Source organism: Erinaceus europaeus, chromosome 21 (assembly GCF_950295315.1).
Source record: "Erinaceus europaeus chromosome 21, mEriEur2.1, whole genome shotgun sequence".
NCBI classification, from domain to species: Eukaryota; Metazoa; Chordata; class Mammalia; order Eulipotyphla; family Erinaceidae; genus Erinaceus; species Erinaceus europaeus.
In genome coordinates this window covers 16,309,309-16,323,198 of record NC_080182.1, presented here as the reverse complement: position 1 = coordinate 16,323,198, position 13,890 = coordinate 16,309,309, and the positions used below count along the sequence as shown (strand labels likewise).

Below are 13,890 nucleotides of genomic sequence, written 5' to 3'. Positions count from 1 at the left end.
CCCTATTCTCCATCCCTCTGGGAGTATGGACCCAGGGTCATTATGGGGTGCAGAAGGTAGAAGGCCTGGCTTCTGTAATTGCTTCCCCACTGAACATGAGTTTTGACAGGTGGATCCATACGCCCAGCCCGTCTCTCTCTTTCCCTAGTGGGGCAGGGCTCTGGGGAAGCGGGGCTCCAGGACACATTGGTGGGGTTGTCTGTCCAGGGAATTCTGGTTGGCATCGTGTTAGCATTTGGTGGCTGAAAAAAGAGTTAACATAGAGAGCCAAACAAATTGTTGACTAAATGACCTAAAGGCTGGAATAGTTGGGGGGGGGGGGTGTCTGTTTCGTAAATCATTAGTAGTCCTATTTTCGTTATATTCCAAAGAGCCTATGACTATACTAGTTTTTTTTTTTTTTCCTGAGCCTGATATCTGATATATAGATGAATCCAAGTTATTGTCTGGGGAGATGATGCCATGGCTGGAAAAAGGACCAGAAAGCTGGATCAGGAAAGAGAATAGCTCCCAAATAGGAGAAAGAAAGCATTTCATTTAAAATAGTACTCAAGAAATCCATAGGATCAAGATAAAAGGTTGTCTGAAGTTGTTTGCTTTTAAGAACATTTTCCAGGGCTGCTAAACCAGATTGCAGGATGGGCTTCTCACAGTCAAGGTTCAGGTGAAGTATTTCAGCAGTCAGAGAGGAATGGACCGACTCTGCCTGAGCATCACCATAGCAGTCAGAGTAAAAACAAAGACACCAGAGCTTTCTAAGAGTGCCTACAAACTAGGCTGAAAAGAATAAAACTCTCATAACACATACCCTTCTGTCTCCCACTTAACCTTCAACCTATTCCCCAATATCTCCCTTAAGTGGTAGGAGAAGTCTTCTTGATTTCATCAGTGCCAACTGAGCTGAACAGATCCTGGTCAACATTGATTTGGGTGACACCAGGTTGGGTAAAAGCCAGGCTTCAAAGGAAGTTTTGTCTTCTGGAATTAAATGTATTTTAATTCTCTCTAGGAAACCATATGAAAGCGTCATATCTTTGTTGTCTTTCACTGTCTAATTCTACTTTCCTTTAAGAATTTATTTTCTTTCAGGCACTTTTCTTTTTGCCTTGTGGCTTAAGGAGAGTTTCTCCTTTAGAGAACTCACCATTTGTTTGGAATCATTATTCACCTGTGCTTCACACATGCACATGTGTTACTTGGCTGATTAATGCCATGAGCAAGCTTCTAAATTCCTGTGCCTTATTTAATTATGATCACCCCCTAACCAACCAGTTCTTAAAGAAACAGAAAGATTTTGTATTTTAAAAGACAAAATAATTGGTAATGCATTTCTAAGTACTTACCTTCATCACTGAGAAACTGACCTGGGTTCAGTGCAGTTAAGACATAATTGCCAATAAAGTTTAGCTAGGAAAAAAATGCATAAAATGTCGAACTTTTTATGATTTGTCTTTTTCAGGTCTACCTACCCACTTTGATTTGGAGGAGGGAATAACATATGAACAGATGCAGGTGAGGTTTGCTCAGTGCTCCCAAACAATTGGATTTTCTTGTTTTTAATTCAATACTAATTTGATTTATTTCCCCACATTTAGACTGTGATTGAAGAAGTCCTTGAGGAAAGTGGTTATTACAACTTTACATCTCATAGGTAAGAGCATGAGTTTTTTTCCCCTCAAATATGAAATGCTGAAATCCCTGGATGTTATTTATGATTTCTCTGTGTGAGGTTCAAGAGTCCCACTCCTCATTTTTCATTTGAAAATCTTCTGTGAAATATTGGGATATATGAGACACAACTGGAGTAGCATGTATCTTACCCATCTCCTATACACAGATACATCTGTTATTCTCTATTGAAAAGGAAAAGATGACACTTTAATAGTTATTCACTCCCATAAAAATCAACACAGTGAGTTGGAAAAGTTATTTTGAGATTGTTTTTGCTTAGTTATTAGTTTAAGAATCCTAGAAGAACTCTAACATATATTTCTATCATTGATACTTGTATTTTGTATAGAATACAAGGCTTGAAAAATGATACTATGTAAAGATTTATTGCTGTTGATTTATTTTTTTTAATTATTTTTTTAACTTTAAAAAAATTTTTTTTAATTTATTTAGTTTATTCCCTTTTGTTGCCCTTGTTGTTTTATTGTTGTAGTTATTATTGTTGTTGTCGTTGTTGGATAGGACAGAGAGAAATGGAGAGAGGAGGGGAAGACAGAGAGGAGGAGAGAAAGACACCTGCAGACCTGCTTCACCGCCTGTGAAGCGACTCCCCTGCAGGTGGGGAGCCAGGGTTCGAACCGGGATCCTTATGACGGTCCTTGTGCTTTGCGCCACCTGCGCTTAACCCGCTGCGCTACAGCCCGACTCCCTATTTTCTTTTTAATTTTAGTATCACTTATTGAGGAAATGGTGATTTACAGGACTTTTGTTGTCATAAGGGTACATTTCCCCAAGACAGATTACAACCCATTCAGAATTTACCTGCATTGTCCTTCACTTTGTTTCTTAGAGTTCATCTGTGAGTGAGATCATCAGGTATTCATCTTTCTCCTTATAATGTTTCTCACTGACATGATTTTCTTTTGTTCCACTCATGTTGTAGCAAAGGAGGATATATCATTGATTCTTATAGCAGTGTAGCATTCCATTTTGTATACATGCCACAACTTTTTTTTTTCATTCATTCAGCAAGTCTTTACTGAACATCACTTGCAAGTATTGTGCTGAGAATTATGTGGTGTGGCTTTAGGAAGACACTCATGGAATCTGCTATAGTCATTGCACAGTGAGCATTATTGCCCTTTTCTGCTCAGGCCCTTTGATGTCTTTATTATTATTATTTATTTATAAAGAGGAAACACTGACAAGACCATAGGATAAGAGGGGTACAGTTTCCACCGCCAGAGCTCTGTATCCCATCCCCTTCCTTGATTGCTTTCCTATTCTTAAACCCTCTGGGAGCATGGACCCAGGGTCATTATGGGATGCAGAAGGTGGAAGGTCTGGCTTCTGTAATTGCTTCCCCGCTGAACATGGGCATTGACAGGTCGATCCATACTCCCAGCCTGTCTCTCTCCTTAGTGGGGAAAGGCTCCGGGGAAGTGGGGCTCTAGGACATATTGGTGAGGTCGTCTGCCCAGAGAAGTCTGGTTGGCATCATGGTAACATCTGGAACCTAGTGGCTGAAGGGAGAGTTGACATATAAAGCCAAACACATTGCTGACTAATCATGAACCTAAAGGCTGAAATACTGCAGGTAAAGATTTGGGGTCTCCATTTTGGAAATAGCTAGTAGGTCTATTTTGGGTATATTCCGAAGGGCCCATGACTTTATTCATGTTTTCTTGAGCCTGACATCTGATATGCAGGTGGACCCAGGTTATTGTCTGGGGAGATGATGTCATGGCGGGAAGAAGGGCTAGAAAGATGGACCAGGGAAGAGAGTAGCTCCCAAATATGGGGAAAAAATGTATAAATATTGTTGACTGTAAACCTCATCGATTTGATCTGGGGCCCATATTCAGCATAGGAACATATGTAACGTCTGCATCCCTGTAGGTCCAAACTCACACAGTCTTTTGGTGGTGGGAATGGTGTTTATGTACATTCCTATTAACGTGTAGTAGTATAAATCACTATTTATTTAATGAATATGAAAGAGGAAAAATTGATTGAATGTCTCAAACTTCTTCTTTTTTTTTTTGTCTCAAACTTCTTAACGCACAACTTCATTAACCATTTAGCTGTCTTTGGATATGTGGGTTGTTTCCAGATATTGCTTATTACAGATAGCATTGCCATGAACATAGATGTTCACAGATCTTTCTGAGCAAGTGTTTTCATATTCTTTGGATAGATGCCTAAGAGAAAGGTTACTGGGTCATATAGTAAGTTGGTTATTTATGTTTTCAGGAATCTTTAAACTTTTCTATGGGGGGGGAGGGGCTGCTCCACCAAGAGTATAGAATTGTTTCTTTCTCTCCACAGCCTAACCAGCACTTGTCTTTTATGACGCAGTTCATTCTCTTTGTGAGAAGTTTCTGTTCCTGCTGTTTCCCATTTTTTGTTTCTTATGTGTTTATTTGTTTTCCCTTTAAGAGCATTTCTCAGGTTCAGTTTATTGTGATGCAAGGAATAGAACCTGGGACCTTGGAGCCTCAGGCATGGACCTTTTTGCATAACCATTATGCTATCTCCACCAGCCCGTTTTCCCCATTTTTAAGTGAAGTTTGTTATTTTGCTGCTCAGCTTTGTGAGGTTTTTTTTTTTTTTTTTTTTTTTTTTTAAATATATCTTGGTAATTAGCCCTTTGTCTGATGTGAAATGTGTAAGTATTTTTCATTCTCAGTAGGATGTCTTTCTGGTTTGGTAATAGTTTTTGTTGTTGTTTTTGTGCAGAAGATTTTCACCTGGATGTAGTCCTAGTAGTTTATCTTTTCTTTTGTTTCCCTTATTTTTGGGATAGAGACACTGAAGACCCTTCCAAAGCAGGTATTATGTGTATTCTGCCAATGTTTTCTTCTATGTATTTCATGGTTTTTGGTCTATTATCTATGTCTTTTGTTAATTTTGAGCTTACCCTTGTACATGGTAACATGTGATGGTTCTATTTTATTCTTCTGCATTTGACCACAAGTTTTCCCAATATCATTTATTAAAGAGAATTTCCTTTTTTCACTTAACGGTCTGAATTCTTTTCTTATAGACTGTCCATATATATGAGATCTTATTTCTGGGTTCTCAATTCTGTTGCATTGATCTGATTGTCTGTTTTGTTCTAGTACCACACAGTTTTGATTATTATAGCCCTATAAGTAGCTCTAGTCAGGGAGTGCTTCTATTTCTGTTCTTTTTTTTCTCAAGTTTGCTTTGGCAGTTCTCATTCTTTTATGGTTCCTGATAAACATCTGTAGCATTTTATCTCTTCCTTTAAATAAGTTCATAAGAATTTTAGTAGGATTATTATGGTTTTGTTTAAGACAATTTTTTTAACTTTTTAAAAAATTTATTTATTTTCCATTTTGTTTACCTTGTTTTTTTATTGTTGTTATTTTTTAAAGTTTAAAAAAAATATTTATTTATTCCCTTTTGTTGCCCTTGTTTTATTGTTGTAGTTATTATTGTTGTTATTGATGTCATTGTTGTTGGATAGGACAGAGAGAAATGGAGAGAGGAGGGGAACACAGAGAGGGGGAGAGAAAGATAGCCACCTGCAGACCTGCTTCACCACTTGTGACTCTCGTGCAGGTGGGGAGCTGGGGGCTTGAACTGGGACTGGTCCTTGTGCTTTGTGCCACCTGCGCTTAACCCACTGCGCTACTGCCCAACTATGGCTGAATTGTCTTTTAACTCTTCCAAACAGCCCACCCATAGCTCAATTATCACATTGACAGCAGGCAACCACATATACATTCTATATGACCAAAAATTGTTTAAGAAATATGTTCTTGTGGGAAATTTTCTCCCAAAGTGTTCTTTTGTGCTTGGAGGCATTTCCTTCCATTCTAGCAAAGGAAACTATCTTGTGATTACTATTTAAATTATTCTAAAACTCTTCCCCAAGGGAAACTATTAGCCACGGTAAGCAAAAGAGGTCTCAAGAACATCCTGCAAGGGCCGTTATATGGAAATTAGATTTTTTTTTTTAAAGCTTAGTTCAGTCTCCAGCATTTTCCTTCTCTATTTCAATGAGCTGTTCTTATGAATCACACATAAGATTATTCAGCTGCTTGTTCTTTTGGCTTGATAATTTATTTCCAAAATACTGCCTTTGTAAATTTAGATCTGTTGTGATTTTTAACTACAGAGAAATGATGAGTAATTCTCATTTTCTAAATGTTAATAGAAATCACCATGCTCATAATCACTCTCCTCCTACCATCCTTTGAGAGATTTTGAGTGTTCATTTTCTACTCTTGGACCAAATATACACCCGGTTTTCCATGGAGAATGTGGATGAATGCCTGTGTTTTTGACTCTTTATATCTTATTACCACAAGTGCTCTTGGTTTGTAATGGGGGGAAAGATCATGTTTTTCTTTTTCTTAATCTGCATCTTCTCAGATAAAAAGAACATGATCAATGAATGCCCTCATATTTTTCAGAAAATTATGCAATAGCAATGAACTTCTTGAAATAGCTATTGTTTTTCCTTTAAACTATTTCAGTCTTACTTTGAAGTTCAGTTATGCCTTCAGTTTTATTATTATATATTTTTTAAGTCAATATTATTTATACTTGTAAAGACATCTCTTTCTGTATTGAAAAGCATTGCAAATCTTATGATGAAGAATGGTCAAAGTGCAAGACAAAAATTATCTACATTTATATTCAAAATTGTAAACACAGTAAAAGACATGAATTAAGTGATTAAATTCCAGGAATATATAATGAATGTGACAAGAAATATTCTTAAAGTGCTCCAAATTGGAATGAATCATCTATTAAAAAATCCAGATAGCCATGATTCTCCCTTTTCAGCTCCTAATAGGAATGATAGAATATATCTTGGGAGAAAGGCTCATCACAATTTACTAGTAAAAAACACCTTTGGTTTGCTGAAAGCCATCATTTACTTACTGGCTCTCCAGATAAATTTCTAGTATATGTGCTGCCAAAGCAAGCACTCTCCAGATAAATTTCTAAAAAATAAATAATATTCAACTTATTTCTATCTATTTAGTTCACAAACCGGAATAACATAATTTTAAATACAAATCTGGTCATCTGTTCCCGTCATGATTTTTCCATAGTTAGAGGGCCAAGGATGCTAAACATTACAGAACATTTAGAATCAGCAGAGTGTATATTTTCTCAAATAACTTCTATTAGGACTTCAAATATTATCAGAGCTGTTAATATCCCCTAAAATAAGTTTCTCGACCAAATGTACTTGGGAAATTTTAAATGTGCAGTTTTGTACTTTTAGAGAATCTTGGTTCAAGTTAACCATATTAAAATTTCTGAAAAGTATTGCAGGAAAGATAGTTGAACTATGAAATTTTTGCTTCAATTCCTCCCCCAGTACCTACCCAGACATACCAATGTTCTCATAACCATCATCAGCACAGCAAAATGATATTAAATCATCTGACTAAATCTCCATAAAGATAATTGAATGCATTATTCCTGCACTAAGATTGCTAACTCAAGCTGGCACACTCATTTACAAACCACCAGGGTAGCAGCTAAAGCATGAAGCCAAACTAAGATGCATTTTCAACTTAGATCATAGAGCTTACACTAGATGGGGATAGAGAGAACTCATTTTCACAACGCAGAGTACTAACCACTATACAATCATGGCCGAGATCTCATTTTCAAATTGAAAAATTCAGGATAAAGCAATTTCTACCTTTTAGCCATTTTTGGAAAGGAGTGTGGGGGAAATTCCTGGAGTTGTTTACATAATGAGACTGATTAAGTAATTGGTTAGAAAACAATGTCTCAAAACAAAATATTGCAGTGGGGGTGCAGTGGAGGGGTGGGGAGTCGGGCAGTGTGGCATACCCAGTTAAGCGCACATAGTAGGAAGCACAAGGACCGGCTCAAGGATCCCAGTTCGATCCCGGGCTCTCCACATTCAGGGAGGTCACTTCACAACTGGTGAAACAGGTCTGCAGATGACTATCCTTCTCTCTCTCTCTCACTATCTCCCCCCTCTCTTCTCAATTTCTCACTATCCTATACTATAAAATGGGGGAAAAATGGCCCCCAGGAGCAGTGGATTTGTAGTACAGGCACCAGCCTTAGCGATAACCCTGGAATAAAATAATAAATTAGTGAAAGAGAGCAAGCAAGCAAGCAAGCAATCGGGCAGTAGCGTAGCAGGTTAAGCGCAGGTGGTGCAGAGCGCAAGGACCAGTATAAGGCTCCCCACCTGCAGGGGAGTCACTTCACAGGCAGTGAAGCAGGTCTTCAGTTGTCTATCTTTCTTTCCCCCTCTCTGTCTTCCCCTCCTCTCTCCTTTCTCTTTGTCCTATCCAACAACAACGATATCAATAACTACAATGACATTAAAAACAAGGGCAACAAAAGGGAATAAATGAATATAAAGAGAGAGAGAAAGAAAGGAAGATAAACGAAAGAAAGAAAAAGAAAAGAAATATTGCATTCGGAAAAGAAATGGTAACAAAGGTGGGAGATTCCCCATTCCAGGATTTCTTCAAAGGCCTTGTAGGACTGAATTGAAAGAAGAAGAATGGTGTATAGAAAACTAAACAAAGTTAACTAATCCAAAGCAGGCTCCACTCTATACTTTGCAGTGTTGCATGGATAAATTACATTTCAAAGAGTACACATTTAGCTTCCTTACCAGAAGGATATATTGTAGCATGCATTAGTCTTATCATTATTTGTCAGAGTAAAGTTATTTGAGTTCTGTGTCCCAAAGACAAAACATATTCTCTACACTAAGATATGCACAGCTACACATTCATATTTCTAACAGAATAATATATGTTCAGAAGTAACGATAAAAATAAATCTGCTTTCAGTCAACTTGTTTTGTTCCCCCCTCCCCATCCATAATGACTAATGAACAGGAAAAACAGATATTGTAATTTAGACAATTTACTTTGAATGGATTTTTTTCCCACTATAGAAGGTTATTAGTTCTCACTGAGTTCAAAATTTGAGAATAACCCTGTTAGCACTGAATTTCAGAAAAATTCAGTTTTCTAAAAATGCAAATTTTATGAAGATTAGAATCACCTTTTTATTCCTTTGGACTTCCTACTTTTATGCCTGAGTTAGTGCTTTTGAAATTGAATGTATAAACTAAAATATTTGTAACTACAGAGAACTCTTTTCATTTCTGAATCTTTTAGGTATCACTCTTATCCATGGAGGACCAAGAATCACCCAACCAAAAGATGAGAATGCTGCATTTTTAATGATGATTTTCCCAGTGAGGTTCAAGTTTTGGACATTCGCCAGTGATGCCCAAGGATTGGGTGCTGCTAGAAGAATATGGAAGAGAAAAGGCCCAGATGCCATGGTGCCCATAGGACCTTTCTAGAGGTGTGGTGCTAGGCTGCATGACAACTTCAGTGCCTGGAGGCTCTGTTCCCTAGAATGCACTGGATACAGGATGCCAGGGCACTGTGCACTCCTGGGAGCAAATGCTACAGAATTCCTCTGTGAGAAGATGACCCACTCCTCATAGAACTTTCACCCAAGTTAAAAACAAACAGACCTACCTTCTTTTATATTCCAAAGGTTGATGATATTATATTGACAGATATCTAGGCTTCCATGTATAAAGCATAGTTTTAGATAAAGGAAACCACAAGGTTCAGAATAATAATTATTGGGTGATTCACTGTATCCCCCAACTTTTTTAGTCTTAAAAGATATTTAAACTATATGATTGAATTTTTCCTGTTTGTTTTAACAAGAGGGGTGGTTCCATCCTAACCACTTGGGTGCTAGTGATCGTGAATCATGACCCAGTGTAGACAGTATTTGGAATCTTGCACAGCCTCTAGGCCACTGTCAAAGTGTCAGGTGTGTGTTGGGTTACTAGAATATATTGGTGTACAGTATGTATATATGTATATACATATGGGGGATATGTATATATACATATGTTGTATATACAACAGGGAGGCTTTGATTAGGCAAATGCTGCTACTCTAACTTATAGTGTTTTTAGAGCATTTTTAAGACTATGGAAAAGATGCAATATTCCTTAATCTAACGCCTCCCTTACTAAAATCACCTACATTGTTGTAAGATTTTTATTGTTTAGGAATTTGAACTGAAAATAAGTTACGTAATAAAAATTATATATTTTTCTTTATTCATTGAGATACACCTAAAAATAGAAATCAAAATGCCAGTGTCAAGCTCTTATGTACGGAGAATTTATGATGAAAAATTTCTAGATTCTTAATGAGTGAAAATCTATTCAGTTGACTTCTGGTGTAACTTCAAGAAAGGCCATTTTTGCCAAATTGGACTGCACTTCTAACTACCTAAAGAACATTTTAATTTTATATAACTAGTAATCTGAAAAGCTAGAATATACTTATTTCCTTCTTACTGAATTGTATTATATTTATTTACATTAATATATTTTAGTATGATTGTATAGAATTTATCTCAATATATCTACAGTGGTTGAAACAACAATTTTTAGTATAGCATAGAAAATCTTTTAATGTAAATCCATACTATATTTTCAACTAATATATCTAATAGTTCAGTAATACCCAACCCCCCTTTAACTAATGCCTTGGAATATTTAAATATTGTCAATGAAACTTTAAGTCAAATTAATTAAAAATACATGATAATTTATAATAAAGGATGCAAGTACAGTAGTGGAAAAATTTAGTTTCAGCTTTGCAATCAATCTGTTTGTGAAATTTAGATGTAGTATCAGCACTATACCTTGTTGATTTATATAAACAAAATTTTATTCCTGTTCAAATTTGAAACTACATTACTACTTTTGATATCATTTCTTTAATGGAAGGGGCACTTTTCCTCTTGCATGGGAGAGAAAGGCCCAGGGAGCACACATTTTAACTGTGGTAGAAGTCAACAACTAGAAATAAATCAACCCATAGGGGTGAAAATATAAAAAGTAAAGTTTTTCACAAATGGCAATATACAGTAAACAAAGCTTAGAAAGGAATCATTTTCAGAGGTTACACCTTGGTAAGAAAAGGGCGACGATTTATATAAAGGCTTTTTTTTTGTTTGCTTATTTCTTAAATAGAGGTATTTAGTTTTATTGACCAAAAGGGGAGCAAATGGCTCCCTTCTTTCAGACCACACAGATGGCATTTATTACTTCTAGAAGTCAGGAGGAATTAAGGAAAGTAAGCAGACAGAATATACTTTTCAATAGCACCCTTAAGCCCATCAACTCTGTGCCTTTTGCCAAAGTCACAAATGTGTTCTACTTGAATCTCCTGAAGTTGCCTGGTCACTGAATAAATACTCTCCCAGTGCAAGACTTATCTTCTTAGAGGAAGAGTCCTGTGTGGGGCCATAGCCCAACAGAAAATTAACTTTCCAAATTGCCTGACTTGCAAATAGGGATCTCTCATAATAAAATAAGCAGGATTATTATATTTGACCTACCTGAGCTGTCTTCTAGGGCATAGAGTTTGTTGCTTGGAGTGAACAGTCTTCATGATATATATATTTTTTTCTTAATGGATGACATTTAAGTTCTCTTCCATTTTCCTCCCTCTTTAGATGATTTTAAATTATTTGTGGTATACGAACCCTCTGAATTCATCTGACTCTCAGTCACTGAAACTCTCTATGGGACAGATTATGCATCAGCCATTTCAGATCATTTTTGACACACAAATCACTTCAGTGAACCATGGTTATGTTTTGATCTGCCAGCTCTATCTGAATATATGTACTTGAAATCTTAATTTGCTTTTTTAAAAAACCAAATGCTCCACTTTCAGGGAAGTGACTACAGCAGGCATTTGTGCTTGCTGATTATTAACTTTGTCTTCTTTCAAATGTGTGGTAATTGGAGAGCTCTAGAGAGTAGTAATATGAACAACTAACTCAATATTTATCAATGAACTTTAGAAACTTCCCAAAGAAATGCTGCTGGAGTTTAACATGGGCATTTGTGTGGTGTTCAGTGTTTTGGCATTCTAAGTTAAACAATAATTGAAAACAAGCAAACAAACAAAACTGCTGGAGAGTTTACTCAAATGATAGACCTGATTAGTAGCTAAGATCTTCTTTGATGTAGCATTGATGACTCATTACACTATGAATTTTGTTCAAAACAAATTGTTTAAAAATATAATATTGATTGATTATGTGAAGTTCCAGCAATATCATTAGTTACTCACTGCTCATATTTAAAATGTGTAAAGATATAATATTGTTTTGATAATCTGTCAGTATTAATATGTATGGAATCTACATTCCTCATTTTTATTTGATGAATTGCAAAGTATACAGGTATTTTTTTTCTTTCTTAGTGTGTGTATATGTGTGGGTGTATGAGAGAGAGAGAGAAACAGAGAGAGAGAGAGAGAGCTGAGTACTGATCTGCCATTTATAATGTTCATTGTATTTCTTCTTGTTCTATAGTGCTGGGTATCAAACCCATGGCCATATACAAGGCATATGCTCTACTGTTTAGTAATTTCTCTGGCCTCAGATTATCCCTCCCACCTTCTATCTCATTATTCTCTGTGTCATTCTCTTCCTGCCTCCCTCTTATGAGGAACTGTTTGCAGTTAATATTCTAGGTTATTTTGGAAATAGCTTCTACCTAAAGGTGGGAAAAAAATCTCTTCAAGTTTTATGTGTGTGTGTTTTTTTTTTAACTTTCTTAATGGTATATATTCATGAACACAGATCAGTTGCTGAAGAAATGTAAAGGAATCAGGACAGAAATAGCTTTTCAGCACCCTGAAGATGTAGCTATGAAGGGCTCCTAAAAAACAAAAGACAATCTCTCTGCACTGACCTTGATTCTTTGAGTAAGATTCCATCCAAACATGAAATTCTTCAATTTTCAACCACTAAACATGTTAGCAGAATGTATCCTTTGATGGAGATTGATCAGTTGTGAATAGATGATTTTTTCTTTTTTCTCCAATTGTTATGTGTTGCTAACACTGTGCTTCTGCTTGAATGTTGTTTTTCACATTGACAGGAGGAAACAAATGTCTCAGGAAAAACAACTGTGGGATAAATTCTTAAGTGTGTCATTATAGTTAAATTACATACTATGTATACAACTACTGGTTGGTTATGTTCCTGCTGTGATGTTGATTTAAAATTTGCAAGAGGGACAGGAAAGATTTCTTATGATCTAGATAGGGTGACTAATAGATATTGCAAATTTCTCATAGTTTTAGAACTTTTTAAAAACGGATCACAATGCATCCGACAACATTCTTGGCATGTGAGGTATAGTACTTTTTATGCACCTATATGCAGCTAAAAACATAACAAGTAGATGAAAATTTTGCTTTTATCCTGTATATAAACAAGCTCTATTCTCAACTGAAAGATGATTATTATTCCTCTAAATTTGATAAGCTGCCTTTTTTTCCCTTTTTACTATGATAAAGCTTTGCACTGTACCTAGAAACTGTATTTAGAAAAGGAAATATAGCAAAACACGTGACTGTTTAATCTGTCATTTGGAAGTAGTTTACTTTTACTTCCTCTGAACAAAGATACATATATATTTTGTTTTTATAGAAAATGGCTATCATTTTGACAGATAATGATCAAATCTGGATAGATTCTGGGAATTGGTCTGGTGAAACCAGAAATGAAAAATTAACTGAAGCTTTTGCAAACATATGAAAAGTTGATCTCATATAAGAAGCAGGAAGTGGTTTGTACTAGAAATAACAAAATAAATTCTACTTTTCAAGCAGCATGTTAAGTCAGGATTCTGAAAAAGAACATAAGGCTTATGAACAGCTATTAATTTTTAGCTCAAGCCCTTCCATACCATACTTCAGTGTTTACTTTATACTACAGTGAATTTTGAAGGAAATGGAGCTGGTCATGTCAAAAAGGAACACATAAAGTATTTATATTAGTCCACATGACACTGACAGGAGTAAATAAATGCAAATATCCAAAACTGAAATCTTAACACTTTGTTAAAGATGATGGATGAATTTTTTTTTTTTGTGAAGGTGCACTGATATCCAGATAAAAAATTGCTTTGAGAAGCCAATGCTAAGTAAAAGCATAAGGCTATTTCCAGTGCTGGCACTTGCAAGGCTGATGACTAGTCACCAGGTGGTATGTGATTGACAAGGGGCCAGTTAGTTTCTATTCTGGAAGACGGTGAACAGTTTCTGCTGGTGGTTCTTCTGGAAGTTGCTGATCAGATTTTTCCCAGCATGAAGATATTGG

General features: G+C 36.0%; 1 protein-coding gene across 7 annotated transcripts in view; it reads left to right on the top strand.

The window, feature by feature from the left end:
• Window positions 1–12,601, top strand: part of NEK10 (NIMA related kinase 10) — a 189,548-nt gene extending 176,947 nt beyond the window's left edge. For 3 of the 7 annotated variants that reach the window (XM_060180452.1, XM_060180448.1, XM_060180447.1), the window contains 4 exons: window positions 1,460–1,512; window positions 1,596–1,651; window positions 4,478–4,503; window positions 8,841–12,601. In XM_060180452.1, the coding sequence (XP_060036435.1) occupies window positions 1,460–1,512; window positions 1,596–1,651; window positions 4,478–4,503; window positions 8,841–9,031 (326 nt within the window). In that variant the 3' untranslated portion in view covers window positions 9,032–12,601. Of the gene's footprint in view, window positions 1–1,459; window positions 1,513–1,595; window positions 1,652–2,700; window positions 2,798–4,410; window positions 4,504–8,840 lie in introns of those variants that run through there. The other 4 variants (XM_060180453.1, XM_060180451.1, XM_060180450.1 and 1 more) reach the window with 3 other exon arrangements.
• The last annotated feature ends 1,289 nt before the right edge of the window (window positions 12,602–13,890 follow it).